The 14,155-nt window shown below is 39.5% G+C and overlaps 1 protein-coding gene across 1 annotated transcript in view; it reads left to right on the top strand.

Annotated features, from left to right (window-relative positions):
* The window catches only part of GMDS (GDP-mannose 4,6-dehydratase), a 665,383-nt gene that overhangs the window by 534,133 nt on the left and 117,095 nt on the right, over window positions 1–14,155 (top strand). The window contains exon 8 of the mRNA XM_044917292.1: window positions 10,488–10,606. Coding sequence (XP_044773227.1) covers window positions 10,488–10,606 — 119 coding nt within the window. The remainder of the gene's footprint in view (window positions 1–10,487; window positions 10,607–14,155) is intronic.

Here is a 14,155-nt window from a genome sequence, read left to right as displayed (position 1 = left end):
TCTTTGTGCTCCCATACCTCCTTTCCTGCTAGCATTTATCTCATTGGCCTTTTGTTATTTTGGTTGCCGTCGGGCACTTGGCAGTCTTCTATATGGATTCTAAGGTCTCTAATGGTGCCTTATCGCCTTTGGAACTGCCTTCTCACACTGAGTACAGAGCCTGATACATGATTGGTCCCACGCACTCAGACTCAGCAAAGTTCTGACAGTCTTGTTCCATCTGCAGCTGTCATCATCTGAATTTATTGGCACAAGGAGCAGAAACCAACTCAGAGAAATTCAAGTAAAAAGGGATTTATCATGAAGAGTGTTGGGATACTTTACAGGAACTGGGAAGTGAAATCTGCTTTCTTGTTTGTCTGTGCATCTCTCCCCTCACTGCCCCCCCCAAGCCTTGTAGGCTTTTTCCCACTCCTCTACCCAAATATGTCTCGGTGCTCAGCTCGGCTCTGCTTCTTCTGCGGGCCTCCCCTTGGCTTCAGCGGGGCTGGCTGACTCTGTGTGGCAGTCATCCAGCCCCAGTGTCCAGTGCTGTACTGCTCATTCAGTCTCTGGGTCTCTTACACAGACTCTTTTGAGACTGATTGACCCAGAATATGTCAGGTCTCCATCCATGGTAAGGGAGTTGGGAAGGAGGGCAGGTATAGAGACCGGTCACCTGGCTTAAAAATGGCTGCCTGATTCACTCCCTCAATAAGAGCTGTGGGTAAGGATAGTCTTGCTTAGGAGAAAGGTTTTAGAAAGCTTCCATGCCTAGTGTCTTCTGACTACTACCTGGAGTTTATGTCTCAGATGTTCTTTCTTAAATCAAATGTCGAACTTTTAAAACACTTTTCATATATAAATGTTGGTGATCCATAAGTCAAGCACAGCATCTACCTTGTTTATCCCTCCCTGATATACTATCAGAGTCTAGCAGAGTGCCTGGCATCTGGCGCCCAAATTTTCCATGAATATTGACTAACAGTATGAGGTTAGCCCACGGAAGTCCATGCAGCTATTCCTAACAACCATTTCTAATAAAATTTTTCATGAAAATGCATGTTCACCCAATGCACTAAAAAGAATACTTAAAGAGGAACTGGGTCTACTCCCAGCTCTGGCACTAACTAGGTATGTGACTTTAAGCAAGTCACATAATCTCCCTGGTTTCAGTTGCTTCACCTCTAAAATGAATTGAATTGGATGAGAACATCTCTGCAGCCCCTTCCAGCTATAAAATTCTATGGCTCTGACTAACAGAATCAGGATTAAGTTCACTCCACCCTTTCAGTCTTCCCTCCCCATGCCATATATGGGTGTAAGAATTTGATCATGGAGAGAAACTAGATCCTCCCAGGCACCAATAACCCTCACAGGCTACATAATTATCATTGTCATCATCATCATCATGATAAATAATAGTCTTTAAACACTCACTGTATCCCAGGCACTGTTCCAGGCACTTTACCTATATTAACCTATTTAATCCTAAAAACGGCCCTATGAGGTAAGTACTGTTATTGTTCTCATTTGTCTGAGGAACGGGAAGATTAAGGAACTTGCCAGAAGTTACCAGGTGAGCCCTGGACCTGGGGTTTAAACACAGGTGGTCCGATTCCAAGTTTGAGCTCCAGCCACAACATGCAGTGTTTCTCAGTGTGGTCCCCAGATAAGCAGCCTCAGCTTAGCCCTGGACCTTCTTAGAAATACAAATCTTCAGGTCCCACCCCAGGGCTATTGAATGAGAAGTTCTTGGGCTGGAGGAAGCCAGCAGTCTGTGTTTTAATCTTATGCATGATTCTAACGCACACTAAAATTTGAGAGAGCCTGCTTCTTCTCTTCAACACTGCCTTCCAACATACCTGTAAGTGGTTCTCTAAGTATTTACTCCCCAGGTATGCTAATTGGGGAATAAATACCTAGAAACGTGGTATTGTTGCCCATTTGTACGTGGACAAGGCAAACATTCAAATATAGGTGATCATAAGTTAGGAGCTAGTTATACTGCTTTTCAAGTTCTCTGTCACCTAGTTGCCATGACTGATGAAATCAGTACAGAAAAAGTCAGGCGGTGAAGACAATTACAAAGGAGGGAGGAGAGGAGGATTATTCCTCCATCTCTGCTGCAGAGATGAGGAGGCCTCCTCCATGAAGCCCTAATAGAATCTTTGACAGGTTGAGCAAACAGAATTAGGGCAGTGCATCACATAGTATGTGGACTCTCCTTCCCTACAAGAGGGTGACTGACTCTTCAGCCCTGACCCATCCCATGCAGGGTCCACTAGCTGCATGTGCTTACTGAGCACTCACAAGGTGCTCAGTCTGAACTGAGATGGGCTATAAATGCAAAATACACGCTGGACTTCAAAGACTTAGTACACAGAAAAATAATGTAGACTATCTTGATTACATTTTATATTGAAATGATACCGTACTTTATATATTGGGTTAAATAAAACATTGAAATTAGTTTTACCTTTTTACTTTTTTAATGTGGCTAATTGAAATTTTTAAATTCAATAGGTGGCTTGCATTGTATTTCTATTGGGCAGCATTGTTTTAGACTAAGCTTGTAAAGTCCTATCTACATCTCCCTTAATGCACGTAATATGGTGTGTCTATAGTTTTGATTTACTGGTAACCATGATTATCCAACCTGGAACTGAGAGAGAGCTATGGCAGTGCTGGGACCTGTTATTCAGGGAGCCCGGAACCAGCCCAGAAGTGGGATTCCAAAGGTCAGAGTCAGACTGAGAGGCAGAACCAGGTGGTCAGGATGGCCTTGAAGGTAAGGTCACAGAAAAGTCAGAGCTGGCTTCCCAAGAACATGTTTAGGCCAGGAACCATGAGCAGGGAGATGGACGATCAGGTGGTCATGAGTATAAAGTAACTTCCTGCTGCATGCCCACAGCTTTTATATTGTTCCTGCCAAGCCAGGAACTAATTCTAGAATGGCTTACCTGGGTATACGAGTGGGAACAGGTAATTGGAAACACCTGGTTGAGGTAGGTGGCTGGGCACGCTCCAGGAAACAACCACTTCTGGGAAGTATGTTGTGACAGTCATGGTATGAGGGCCAAGTTAGAGCATTTGTTAAATTACAGTGACCTGAAAGTGAGTTTCCATATTCCAGGTGTTAGTCTGCGAATTACTGTTGCCCTCATATAAACCTAATGCTGCACGATGTTAACGATAGAGCTCTCTAGATAGAAACTACAGGCTGATGCAGTAATGCTTATATCAAAGGCAAACATAGTCATTTCATTACTATATTGAAACAATCAGCTTATGTTACAGTCATCACAAGATAGCCCTTTGCAATAGATTTTTTCTAGAGATGGCTGCAATAATCCCTCCCATTCGGCAGGCCCGTTTGCTCTGTGACTCTACCACTCTTCTCATAAAGGGGGAGGTCTCTTTCCCCTTTGTTGAAATTTGGGCTGACCCTATAGCCAGCAGTATGTAGAGGAAGTGACTCTGGCCTTTCAGCTTCTGTAAAAAAGCTTGAGCTAGATGATGAGAGACTGCAGGGTTGGGGGACATGTGAAGGAGAACTGAGGTACATTTAACACCAAGGGACCCAGACCTGTGACGGGGGCCATTCAGATTACCTCGGCCACAGGGAGCAGAGATGAGCCATCTGCCCTGAGCCCTCCTAAATTCCTAGCTCACAGAATCCTGAGCAATAAAAAGGTTTAAACCACTAAGCTTTAGGATGGCTTATTAAGCAGCATTAGACAAGTGGATTTATTTATATGTGGATTTTTCATTAAAGTCTTTTCATATATTATATGGTCACATAATTTTGGGATGTACATAATTGCTTAAAATAATTCCTTATGCACTCACTCAGAATATGTTATGCTAAACATACATACAAGCTGTAGATTTTGCTCAAATTAATTTTCAGTCCTAAACGGCCACAAAATGGTATTACAGAGGAAGGGAGACCATCTTTATGGATACCCGCGTCGATACTGCCGAGTGGCAGGGAGACGCTGCTGAAGGAGGAGCCGGTTTTACCATCTGTGCCATAGCCTCCTAGCTGAGAGTCGATGCAGGCTATGATCCGGGGGAGGGGCAGAGAGGAGGCAGTACTGCACACAGCTCGATAGCAGCCTGGTGATTGACAGACTATTCTGTGAGCCACACGAACCACACAACGGCTGATAAAGGAAGGCAGCCTTGTCCTGGGGCAGCAAATGTACGGGGTTCATGAGAGGGTTTTGAGAGAAGTTTGAAATGCAGCAGCAGGCCACCCTCGGTGTGCTTTCCTGTGCCTCCTCATACGATTCTTCAGCAAATATCCCACCTTGTTCAAATAGTATTAATAATCGGAAGGGCACTACCCCAGGATCTATACCGGAGGTGAGAGTGAAGAAAGGATTGCAAGGAGAAGAAAAGGAGCAAAACAGGTGAATAGCCCATATCCTAAGGAATATTATTCAAAGAAAAATACATTGCCAGAGCTCAGTTCATTGTCCTCCATAGATTTCAGAAAATTATAGGCAACATGTTTGTGTTCAGTTTGCTAAAAACTATTACAGCTGTCCATGGGCCAGTTGACTGTGTTTGTAAATAATGTTTTATTGAAACACAGCCGTGCCCATTTGTTTCTGCTCTGTCTGTGGCTGTTCTTGCACCACACAGCAGTGTTGAGTACTTGTGTTAGGTACTAGATGGCTCAGAAGCCTAAAATATTTACTACCTTGCCCTTTAAGAAAAAGTTAGCTGACCCCTGACTTAAAATAAATGAAAGAGTGAAGCTGGAAGTAATCAGCAAAGATATGGAAGAGAAAAAGAAAATCGGTCCAGAAACTGAAGCCACCTTAGCAATGGAATTTAAAATAAATGTTACTGAAAACAATCAGTGGCAGGAAGAAACCACATAAAATAATATGGAAAAGACCAAGCGTAAAAATGATTAGATAGGGTATAATAGGCATAGAAGACAGAAGAAGAGAGATACAACATGAGCATAATTGGTGTGCCTGAAAAAGAAATGGAACAAATATAAGAGTGAAATATACTCAAAGATTCATAGAAGAAATAAATACATAACTTGAATCTGCATATGGTATCCCAGAAAAATTGATTTCAGAATGATTAATGCAAGACTAGGAGCTTTTAGGTTTTCAGTTCTCATCCAGGGATGAGAAAAACTAACCCTCAGCCTTGGAATTTGTAGATCGGTGTACATGGCTGGAATGAAAGCAGGGCAAGGCAGATTTTGACACAGCCTTTTTCTTGTGGTGCGTATTTTTCTTGTGGTGCATCAACCTAGAATAATAGGTTAACAGCAAAAGTAAGAAGAGCTCTGTTGCTTTCTAAATTGTGTTCTGTTGTTTTCGTTGTTTTTATTTATTATCTAATGATTCTTTTCCTCTTCAGTAACTTAGTATCTTAAAAATGTCTGAAGGCCTCTTTATCAAAGGAAGCCACAAACCACAGTATTTTTGCCCATGAAGAAAACGAACAGATTGAGAAGTCCTTAAGGCCAGCCTCTGGTTTTATGCTAGATGATTTTCTTGATATCAATTTTATTTATATAATCATGTAGTACCTGTTTCCCAACTATGTCATAGTAGGGGGGAGTCTCCCATGCTAACCCTCAGACCTGCTGACGTGAGTACCGCAAAGCATAAGGCCTGACCTAGCACAAGACTACTTGAAGTCCTGACCCAAACTGTGAATACCAGGCTGTTATCATGAAAACAGCTACTGAACAAAGTTTAAAGACAAAATGTAAGTGAATGGAGCCCCAGTTGGCATTTTTTAATTGGGAATTTAAATATCCATTTGTTCAAATTCCTATGGTTTTTTATTAGAATTATTTCATAGACTTTCTCCATCGAAATATATATATATATATGCATATATATATAGTTCTGTTTTAAGATTATTTTTATGACAGTAGCACATAGAGCACAAAGCACAGGACTAAAAAAGCAGCAGTCAAATAAATATAGTTAAACATAACCTTGATTAACAAATCTTGTTATTCATGGATGACAGCTCAGTTAATAAGTGTTTGTGGCTTGGATACTGAACCGGAGGTTAATGGTGAGGTGGAAGCAATTGTAGAATCCAGATTTTTAAGACAAACACACATCACACCCCAAAAGGCATGCATGGAATCAGGTATAGTTAGTCGGCTGTGGTGATGTACTTTGGGTGTTCTCCTTCACTGGTCCAGCTGTGAACAGCCTCCAGAGCTACCAAATCAAGGAAGGAGGAATGATCCTTCAGTGCCTACTTCCGCATTCATGACTTGAATGGCCAAAGAGTAGATTGTGGGAGGCAGTGTTTTCACTCAAATTTTCTACAGTTTTATTTTGACTTCTCTAAATTAGATTTACCGAACTGATAGCTTCTATCTATAATTATACAGCTACAAGATAACGCATGTCCAAATTTAACTAATGCTTATAACCATCTACACTCTGCCTTCAGATGTCAATGGTATGGCGTCAGATTTCTACTTCACGTACCTTAAAAGCAAAATGAACGTGAGACATGATTTGAAGACCGCACTCTTCATTTGCTGTTAAGGGACATTTTTATGTCGAAGAATCTGAAGCCTTGGTACATTCCTTAACTGACTGTCTTTCCTCCCTGTGGGATGGATTAAAAAGCAGGAGATTTTTTTTTGTTTGCACTGGTGATCAGGTCACGGCTGAAAGTAAATAAGTATCTGAGGAAGTGGATAAGTCAGTCATATCCTTAAAGGGCACTGAAAGAATGTGGGAAGACTCTCTTTTTTCTCCTTCATTCCTTGAGAGACAAAGAGAGAGGATTGACATCTAAAACATGTAACCTCAAAATTGTTTCTATAGTCGGAAGCCAAAGCCGAGTGGCGATTTGATCACAGATTGTGGCCTGGCAGTGTCATGGGTCATATGTTCAGCATGTGAACAGGAAGGTGAGAAGTGGTGAGCTTTTGCCTCCGTTGTGCTGTCCATCAGAGAATAAATGGACCAAATCAACGTGTGCAGCTGTATAAGGAGGGGAATGGCTGAGTACTTCTCACACAGGTGCCTTTGTGTCCTGGACATGATCTAGCATTATGATGGGATGCACTGGGCCTCGGCTTTGTGGCAAATTACTAACCCATTATCACATCAGAACACAAGATCATTTATCTTCTAATCCAGAATGTCACCTGTTCTTCATTTACCAGTCAATAACCATTAATTATGCTCAGTGGAAATTTAAACAAAGCCCTTTCCCTCTGTTAAAACCAGTAAACTATTCAGTAATAACAAATAAATCTGGAGTTGTATATCCTTTCCCTTCCCATTCCCAGACTGGAGTCTGGTACAATATGAACTTTAGAGGAAATGCCTAGAAATTGATAGGTCAAAGGCCGCAGATAGTCTGATGGAAAAGAAAAGAGCAGATTCTTGGCACTCACTTTAGTGAAAGTGAGAGGCTCCTACTGATCCCAAGATTCCTGTTGGGGAACAAAACAACTACCAGGAAACTTGACCAGTGTTTAAAGTAATCCACCATTAACCAGTAATCATATTTTCTCCTTTTATTTTTAGCAAGCCCTTGCTTTCTTTTACATGACTAAAAATATAATTTTTTTCAAAACCATTCTAGCACAACATAGTGTTTCAAAAGAAATAAAATAAGCTGAGCAGTCCTGAAAGACCTATTTTAAATGTTATTTTTAGAATGGAAATTTGAGTAAAACACATGTAAGTGTATACACAAATCCCTCAGAAAAATGTTCAAATAGAAATTCTAGCCAGAAGCATAATTTAGTTTTTCCTAAAAACTTTGAAAGTATTTTTGAAGAAAGCCAAAACAAGTGTGTGTGTGTGCATGTGTGTGCATGTATGCGCTCAGGGGAGGTGGGAGAGTCAGCTTAGCTGGGGAAGGGTGGCCAAAGGGCAGTCTCAGTCCCAGTGAAGTCAACCATACTGTGTGCCATTGGTCACATGGAAACTCAGTGAGATAATATGAATTCATTCCAAGGACTAGACCTGGGGCTCTTGTGTGGGATCTGGAAGGGAAGGTCAGAGTTTCCAGACAGAGGAGAGAAGAGGGCATTCTAGGCCACGGGAACTGCATGTGCAAGACACAGAGACACAAGGAGCTACCCCCCACCAGGCCACTGATAATGCACATGAGCCTCGGTGCCCATAGCAAAAACACCTCTGTGGGGACCTTAACAACAGAGGGTGCTGGGCACAGACCCCACTCCTCCTCAGCCCAGAGCATTTTTAATAGTGTGAAATGGTCCTGAGGTCTCAGAGGTACAAGGATTTTGGAGACTCTGTGCTGCATGGACTATCCCAATAAAGAGAACATCTTGCGTTTTGTGCCTTTTAAAAATGGCTCAAGTTTTATTATTAATACTAATCTAACTAGTGTGAATTTTTAAAGTGTTGTGACTAAATTCATCACCTGTGATCTCTTAATGCAAAATGACACTTGGAGGTATTTCATGAATGCCAGCAAAACTGTCTCCTAGCCAAGACACTTTCATTGGTTACTTCTCAGTGTGTCACTGACCTGAATCTATTGCCATTGTCCCACCCAGTGTGCCCACCTCCAAGGCGCATAAAACCGCCAAAAGTCTCATCCTCCATAGAACAAAAATAGGATTGAAAAGTCTTACAATAGACCAAAAATACAAAATATTCACAAGAAATAACTTCAAGTAAAAGATAAATATCTATTTTTTTTTTAGAAGGATGCCACAAATTCAAATGAATAAAGAGGAATTAAACTTTTTTGGGTAGTATCCTCTGAGAAAAAAGAAGCTGCTCCATTGGCTTCAGCAACTTATTTTTCAGCTTATCCAATAGCAACGAGGGAGACACCAACCAGCACAGTTTTCTTTAAATGTTAGAACCAGAGTGTAATACACATAATATTGGGGACTGTGTTCTAATGAAGTGTCTATTATTTTTACCTATTTTATTTTGAAAAGTGGGTGAGAATGTTGGAAAAAACAGTTGTTGTCATTGTTGTTGGCTTTGATTTTCTTAAAGAGGCATGCTGCAGTCACACACGAGCTATACTTTTGTGTTTTTTAATCTGCGTCTTCAATCTGTGTAACAAAATCATTAAAATTAATGTACAGTTCCAAACTGTAGAAACGATAGGCCTGTGTGTGGCTGATAAAAGTTGTTAAAACCAAGTGGAGCAGGGCTGTGACCGTTGCTACCAGTTTGTGTCTGAGACACGCAGCTGCACTGTTGCCCAACTAGACTTCTTGTTCCTGTTGAAAAAGTACACCGTATGATGCATGCACTGAGCACTTGACCTTGAAACGCTGCCTGACGAATCCTGAACTCTGGTACATTCTTATTGCCACTCAAATAACTTTTTAGAAGTGGCACTGCTGTTCGTTACATAATGGTTTTCCCTTTAATGATTCTTGACTTACTTGGATTTTTTATGTCAACACGCTGGAAAATTTCCAACTTTATTGTTAGGAAATTTGGTTCCACTTTTGAGGAAGATCATCTGTCTTTAAATGACTTTTTCTTACCTTCCATCCATGATATCAAGGAAAATTGGGCAATTCTTTTTAAACTCTTCTTTTCTTAAATATACTATGGAAAGTTTCTTTGCCACAGATACTCTTGAACATCTTGTTCCTCTAAATTGCAGCCCAAGGACCTGCTGTGTGAGAATCAGGATACCTAAAACATGTCCTTCCAGTCTACTGAGTCTGAACTTCTGTGTCCCAGGCATCTGTGCTGAGATGTTCCCTTGATGATTCTGATGCACATTAAAGTTTGAGAACTGTGATGTTGAGAATAGTGTAGTAAATTCATTGTCATTTTCTAGCTGTACATGTCAAAGTATTAAAATAAGGTGGCCTTAGATTGAGGTGACTTTTAATGCCTTAACAGCCTATGTAGGTGAACCAAAACCTAAGCCAGAGTCAGTGCACTCAAATCCAACAAAATGAACCTTGAGAACAACGAGTCACAAACAGCTACCTCTGCTTTTTCAAATACGGCAACTCTGTAAACTATAGTCAGTCACAAAATTTGTTTACTTTGCTTCAGTGTCTACCCTATGAAAACCCTGCTCCTAGTTTCTGTTGGTATAGCGCTCCTAATCACCTTTGGTTTAGTGCTGCCTTATTCGAATTGATGTATGCTCCAGTAAACTCTTGGCAAAAAAAATTTAATGTGCCTCAGTTTACCCTTTAGCAATGTCCATCTCCAATTATTTTTTTTTTTTACAGATTTATTTATTCATTTTAGAGAGAGAGTGTGTGTGTGTGGTGGGGCGGGGGAGGACACGTGAGGGAGAGGGAGAGAGAATTTAAGCAGACTGCACTCTGAGAGCAGAGCCCTGCCATGGGACTTGATCTCAAGACCCTGCGATCATGACCTGAGCCAAAACCAAGAGTTGGTCGCTTAACCGACCATGCCACCCAAGCGCCCCTCCAATTACCTGTTTCTGATACCATTAGATTTCTCAAGTGACAGCTGGATGCACTTTGACTTGGATTTGCCTCTCTCTCTTTCTAGGCTATGTGGCTGATGTTGCAGAATGATGAGCCAGAGGATTTTGTCATAGCTACTGGGGAAGTCCATAGTGTTCGGGAATTTGTGGAGAAATCATTTTTGCATATTGGAAAAACCATCGTGTAAGTATGAATTGGTTTCTGGCCATTTATCAGACATTTGCTGGCAAGTTTGTGTATGTGCTTGCTAGTCCTCCTTGGTTTTGTCTTTTTCCCCTTTTACTCTCTTATAAAACAATACATGGAGTTTCACTATGAAACAGGGACTTTGTTCTTCACTGAATCCAATCCCAGTTATATTTTACCTTTTTTTTTATTTTTTAAAGGTTTTTAATTGTTTTAATTTAATTTAATTTAATTGTTTTAATTTTAAACTTTTTACTATGGCTAACACATGGTTTACTGTGATTTTACTGTAGGTAATTCTGCTCTTACCAGATCAATGTGATAATATTATACAATTGTTTTTAATATTTTCATCTATGTTTTAAAAATTTGAAACCACAAAAAACTTAGAGAAAAATTTCAAATCCATTACAAACAATCTTCTTTTCTTTGAACCAATGAGAGTAGGTTGCCAACCTGATGCCCCATCATCCTGGACTTTTGTGCGTATTTCCTATAAATATTCTCCTTCATAAACACAGTACAATCATCAAAATCAGGAATTCACAATGGTAAGTTACTACTGTCTAATCCTCAGATCTCTTTTGAGTTTTGCCAGTTGGGCAATGCTATACTTTATACCAAAATGATCTAGTTTATAATCATGCGTTGCATTTATGTGTTGTGTTGGAGTCAGATTTTTATTGGAATGTTTGAAAGATTTGTCAGAAATCCTTTATTGTAGATGGAAAATTTTTCTTTTTTGGTAATTTTTTTATTGTGGTAATATATATATATGTATATATATATATACACGCAATTTGCTATCTTAACCATTTTTAAGTATACATTTCAGTGACATTAAGTATAGTCACAATGTTATGTAATCATCACCACCATCCATCTCCAGAACTTTTTAATCTTCCCCAACTAAAACTCTGTACTCATTAAATAGTAACTTGCCATCCACCCCTTCCCCCAGCCTCTACTTTACGTCTCAAAGAATTTGCCTACTCTTGGTACCTCATACAAATGGAATCATACAGTATCTGTCCTTAGTGTTTGGCTTATTTCACAAAACTTAATATCTTCAAGATTGATCCATGTTGTAGCCTGTATCAGCATTTCATTCCTTTTTAAGGTTGAATAATATTCTGTTATATGTATTTGCTACATTTTGTTTATCCATTCATCTTTTGTTGAACACTGGGTCCCTTCCAAAGTTTGGCTATTGCAAATCATGCTACTGTGAACATGGATGTACAAATATTCATTTGAGTCCTTCTTTCAATTCTTTTGAATATATACTTAGTAGTAGAATTCCTGGGTCATATGATTATGTTTAACTTTTTGAGGAGCTGCCAAACTGTTTTCCAAGATTCATTTTTGAAATATAAGAAAGGACTTCTACTTTGAGCTATGATAAAATGACAGAAATCAGATTAAACCTTCTATCTTAAAAAAAATTAAACTACATAAAATATATGAAATAATTGTTTTAGACATTGGACAACAGGTAGTGCAGGTCTGTGATCCCTGATAGAAAAGAAACAAATGAGGTGAGCCCTGCAATCACTCTGGGCCTCTTCCTGGAGGCACAGTCTCAACCATGGAACATGAAAGAGGCACTCCAATAGAGAACAACTGTTTTTGCTGAGTTGAGGAGGTGAGGTAGAGGTCAGAATTTAGAGAGTCTGAGGCACCTAACGTTAAGGGGCAGAGTTCTAGAAAGGTGAGCTCTACAAAGAAAAAAGAACTCCAGAAATCTGCATAAGGACCCCATTCAGTTTGTATTGAATAATAAGATGTAGAAGTATTAGAAGAAATTCCATAAGTTTAGATGAAGAACTATGTGGGAACTGGGAACTGGACATTCCTCAGACCTTACTCAAGTCTGGGAGTCATTTGCATTTCAGCCAGCCTCAATGGAGAGACGTTATTCATCACTCAGAGAAGTAATACAGATTCTAGAGGGCTCTGTCTCAGTAATGTGGCTAATCCTGAAAGTAAAGGCTACTCCAGACTTAGGCTAACAAAGTTTAAGTATGAACTTCAAAAGGATCAAACTGGACACAAGGAAAAAATCCCTACCATAACAAAGCCCAACGTTCTTCAAAAGAAGACAGTAAAATCTAGACCCAACAACATAAAATTCTTAACATTCAGCATTCAATAAAAAATTAGTAAGAGTGTAAAGAAGCAGGAAAATATGACCTATAACCAAGAGAAAAATCAATTAGCAAAAACAGTCTGAGGAATAATAGAGATGTTATAAGCACTCAGGGATATTAAAAAAACTATTATAACTATGCTCAACTATTGAAAAAAAAAACAGGTTTAGTGAGAAGAGAGGGAAAATATATATTTAAAAATAGCTAAATGGACTTTCTAGAGATGGAAAATTAAATATCTGAAATGAAAAATTCACTGTTGGCATCGAGAACAGATTAGATACTGCAGAAGAAAGGATTGTTGAACTATAAGTATATAGAAGTATAATAATAGAAATGATCCAAGATGGAACATAGGAAAAAAAAAAGACTGGAGAAGGAAAATAAAGACCAAAAAACAGAGTCTCAGTGACCTGTGGAACAATATCAAACAACATAACATGTGTAATTGGAGTCCCAGGGGAAAGAGGGAATAGGGCACAGAGAAAGAATTAAATATTGGCCAAAATTTCCCCAAATTTGGTGAAAACAATAAAATCACAGATCCTTAAGAGACTTAATATATCCCAAACAGGATTAACACAAAGAAAATTTCACCAGGATACATCATAATCAAATTACTGAAAATAAGTGCTAAAGAGAAAATCTTAAAGGCAGCCAGAGAAAAAAGAGAATTATTTACAGAGGAACAAATTAAAAGAAAGTTTTGTTATCAAAAACTATGTAAGACAAAAGACAATGGAGTAACATCTTTAAACTGCTGAAGGAAACCTACAACCTAGAATTCTATACCCAGAGAAACTTTTTCAAAAATGGAGGTGAATTACAGAGGGAGGAACATCGGAATAACGTCAGACCTATCCACAGAGACCTGGCAAGACATATTCAGGGTACTAAATGAGAAGAACATGCAGCCAAGAATACTTTATCTGGCAAGGCTTTCATTTAGAATGGATGGAGAGATGCAGAGTTTCCACGACCGGCAGAAACTGAAAGAATATGTGACCACTAAGCCGGCCCTGCAAGAAATACTAAGGGGGGTTCTATAAAAGGAGAAAGACCCCAAGAGTGATATACAACAGAAATTTACAGGGACAATCTATAAAAACAATGTCTTCACAGGCAACATGATGACAATTAATTCATATCTTTCAATAATCACTCTCAACGTGAATGGCCTAAACACTCCCATAAAACAGCACAGGGTTGCAGATTGGTTAAAAAGACAGGACCCATCCATATGCTGCCCACAAGAGACTCATTTTGAACCTAAAGATACTTCCAGACTGAAAGTGAAGGGATGGAGATCCATCTTCCATGCCAGCGGACCTCAAAAGAAAGCTGGGGTAGCAATTCTTATATCAGACAAATTAGATTTTAAACTAAAGTCTGTAAT

This window comes from Neomonachus schauinslandi, chromosome 8 (genome assembly GCF_002201575.2).
Source record: "Neomonachus schauinslandi chromosome 8, ASM220157v2, whole genome shotgun sequence".
In the NCBI taxonomy this organism is placed as follows: Eukaryota; Metazoa; Chordata; class Mammalia; order Carnivora; family Phocidae; genus Neomonachus; species Neomonachus schauinslandi.
The sequence above is the reverse complement of the archived record's forward strand: the minus strand, read 5'-3'. Positions and strand labels throughout refer to the sequence as shown.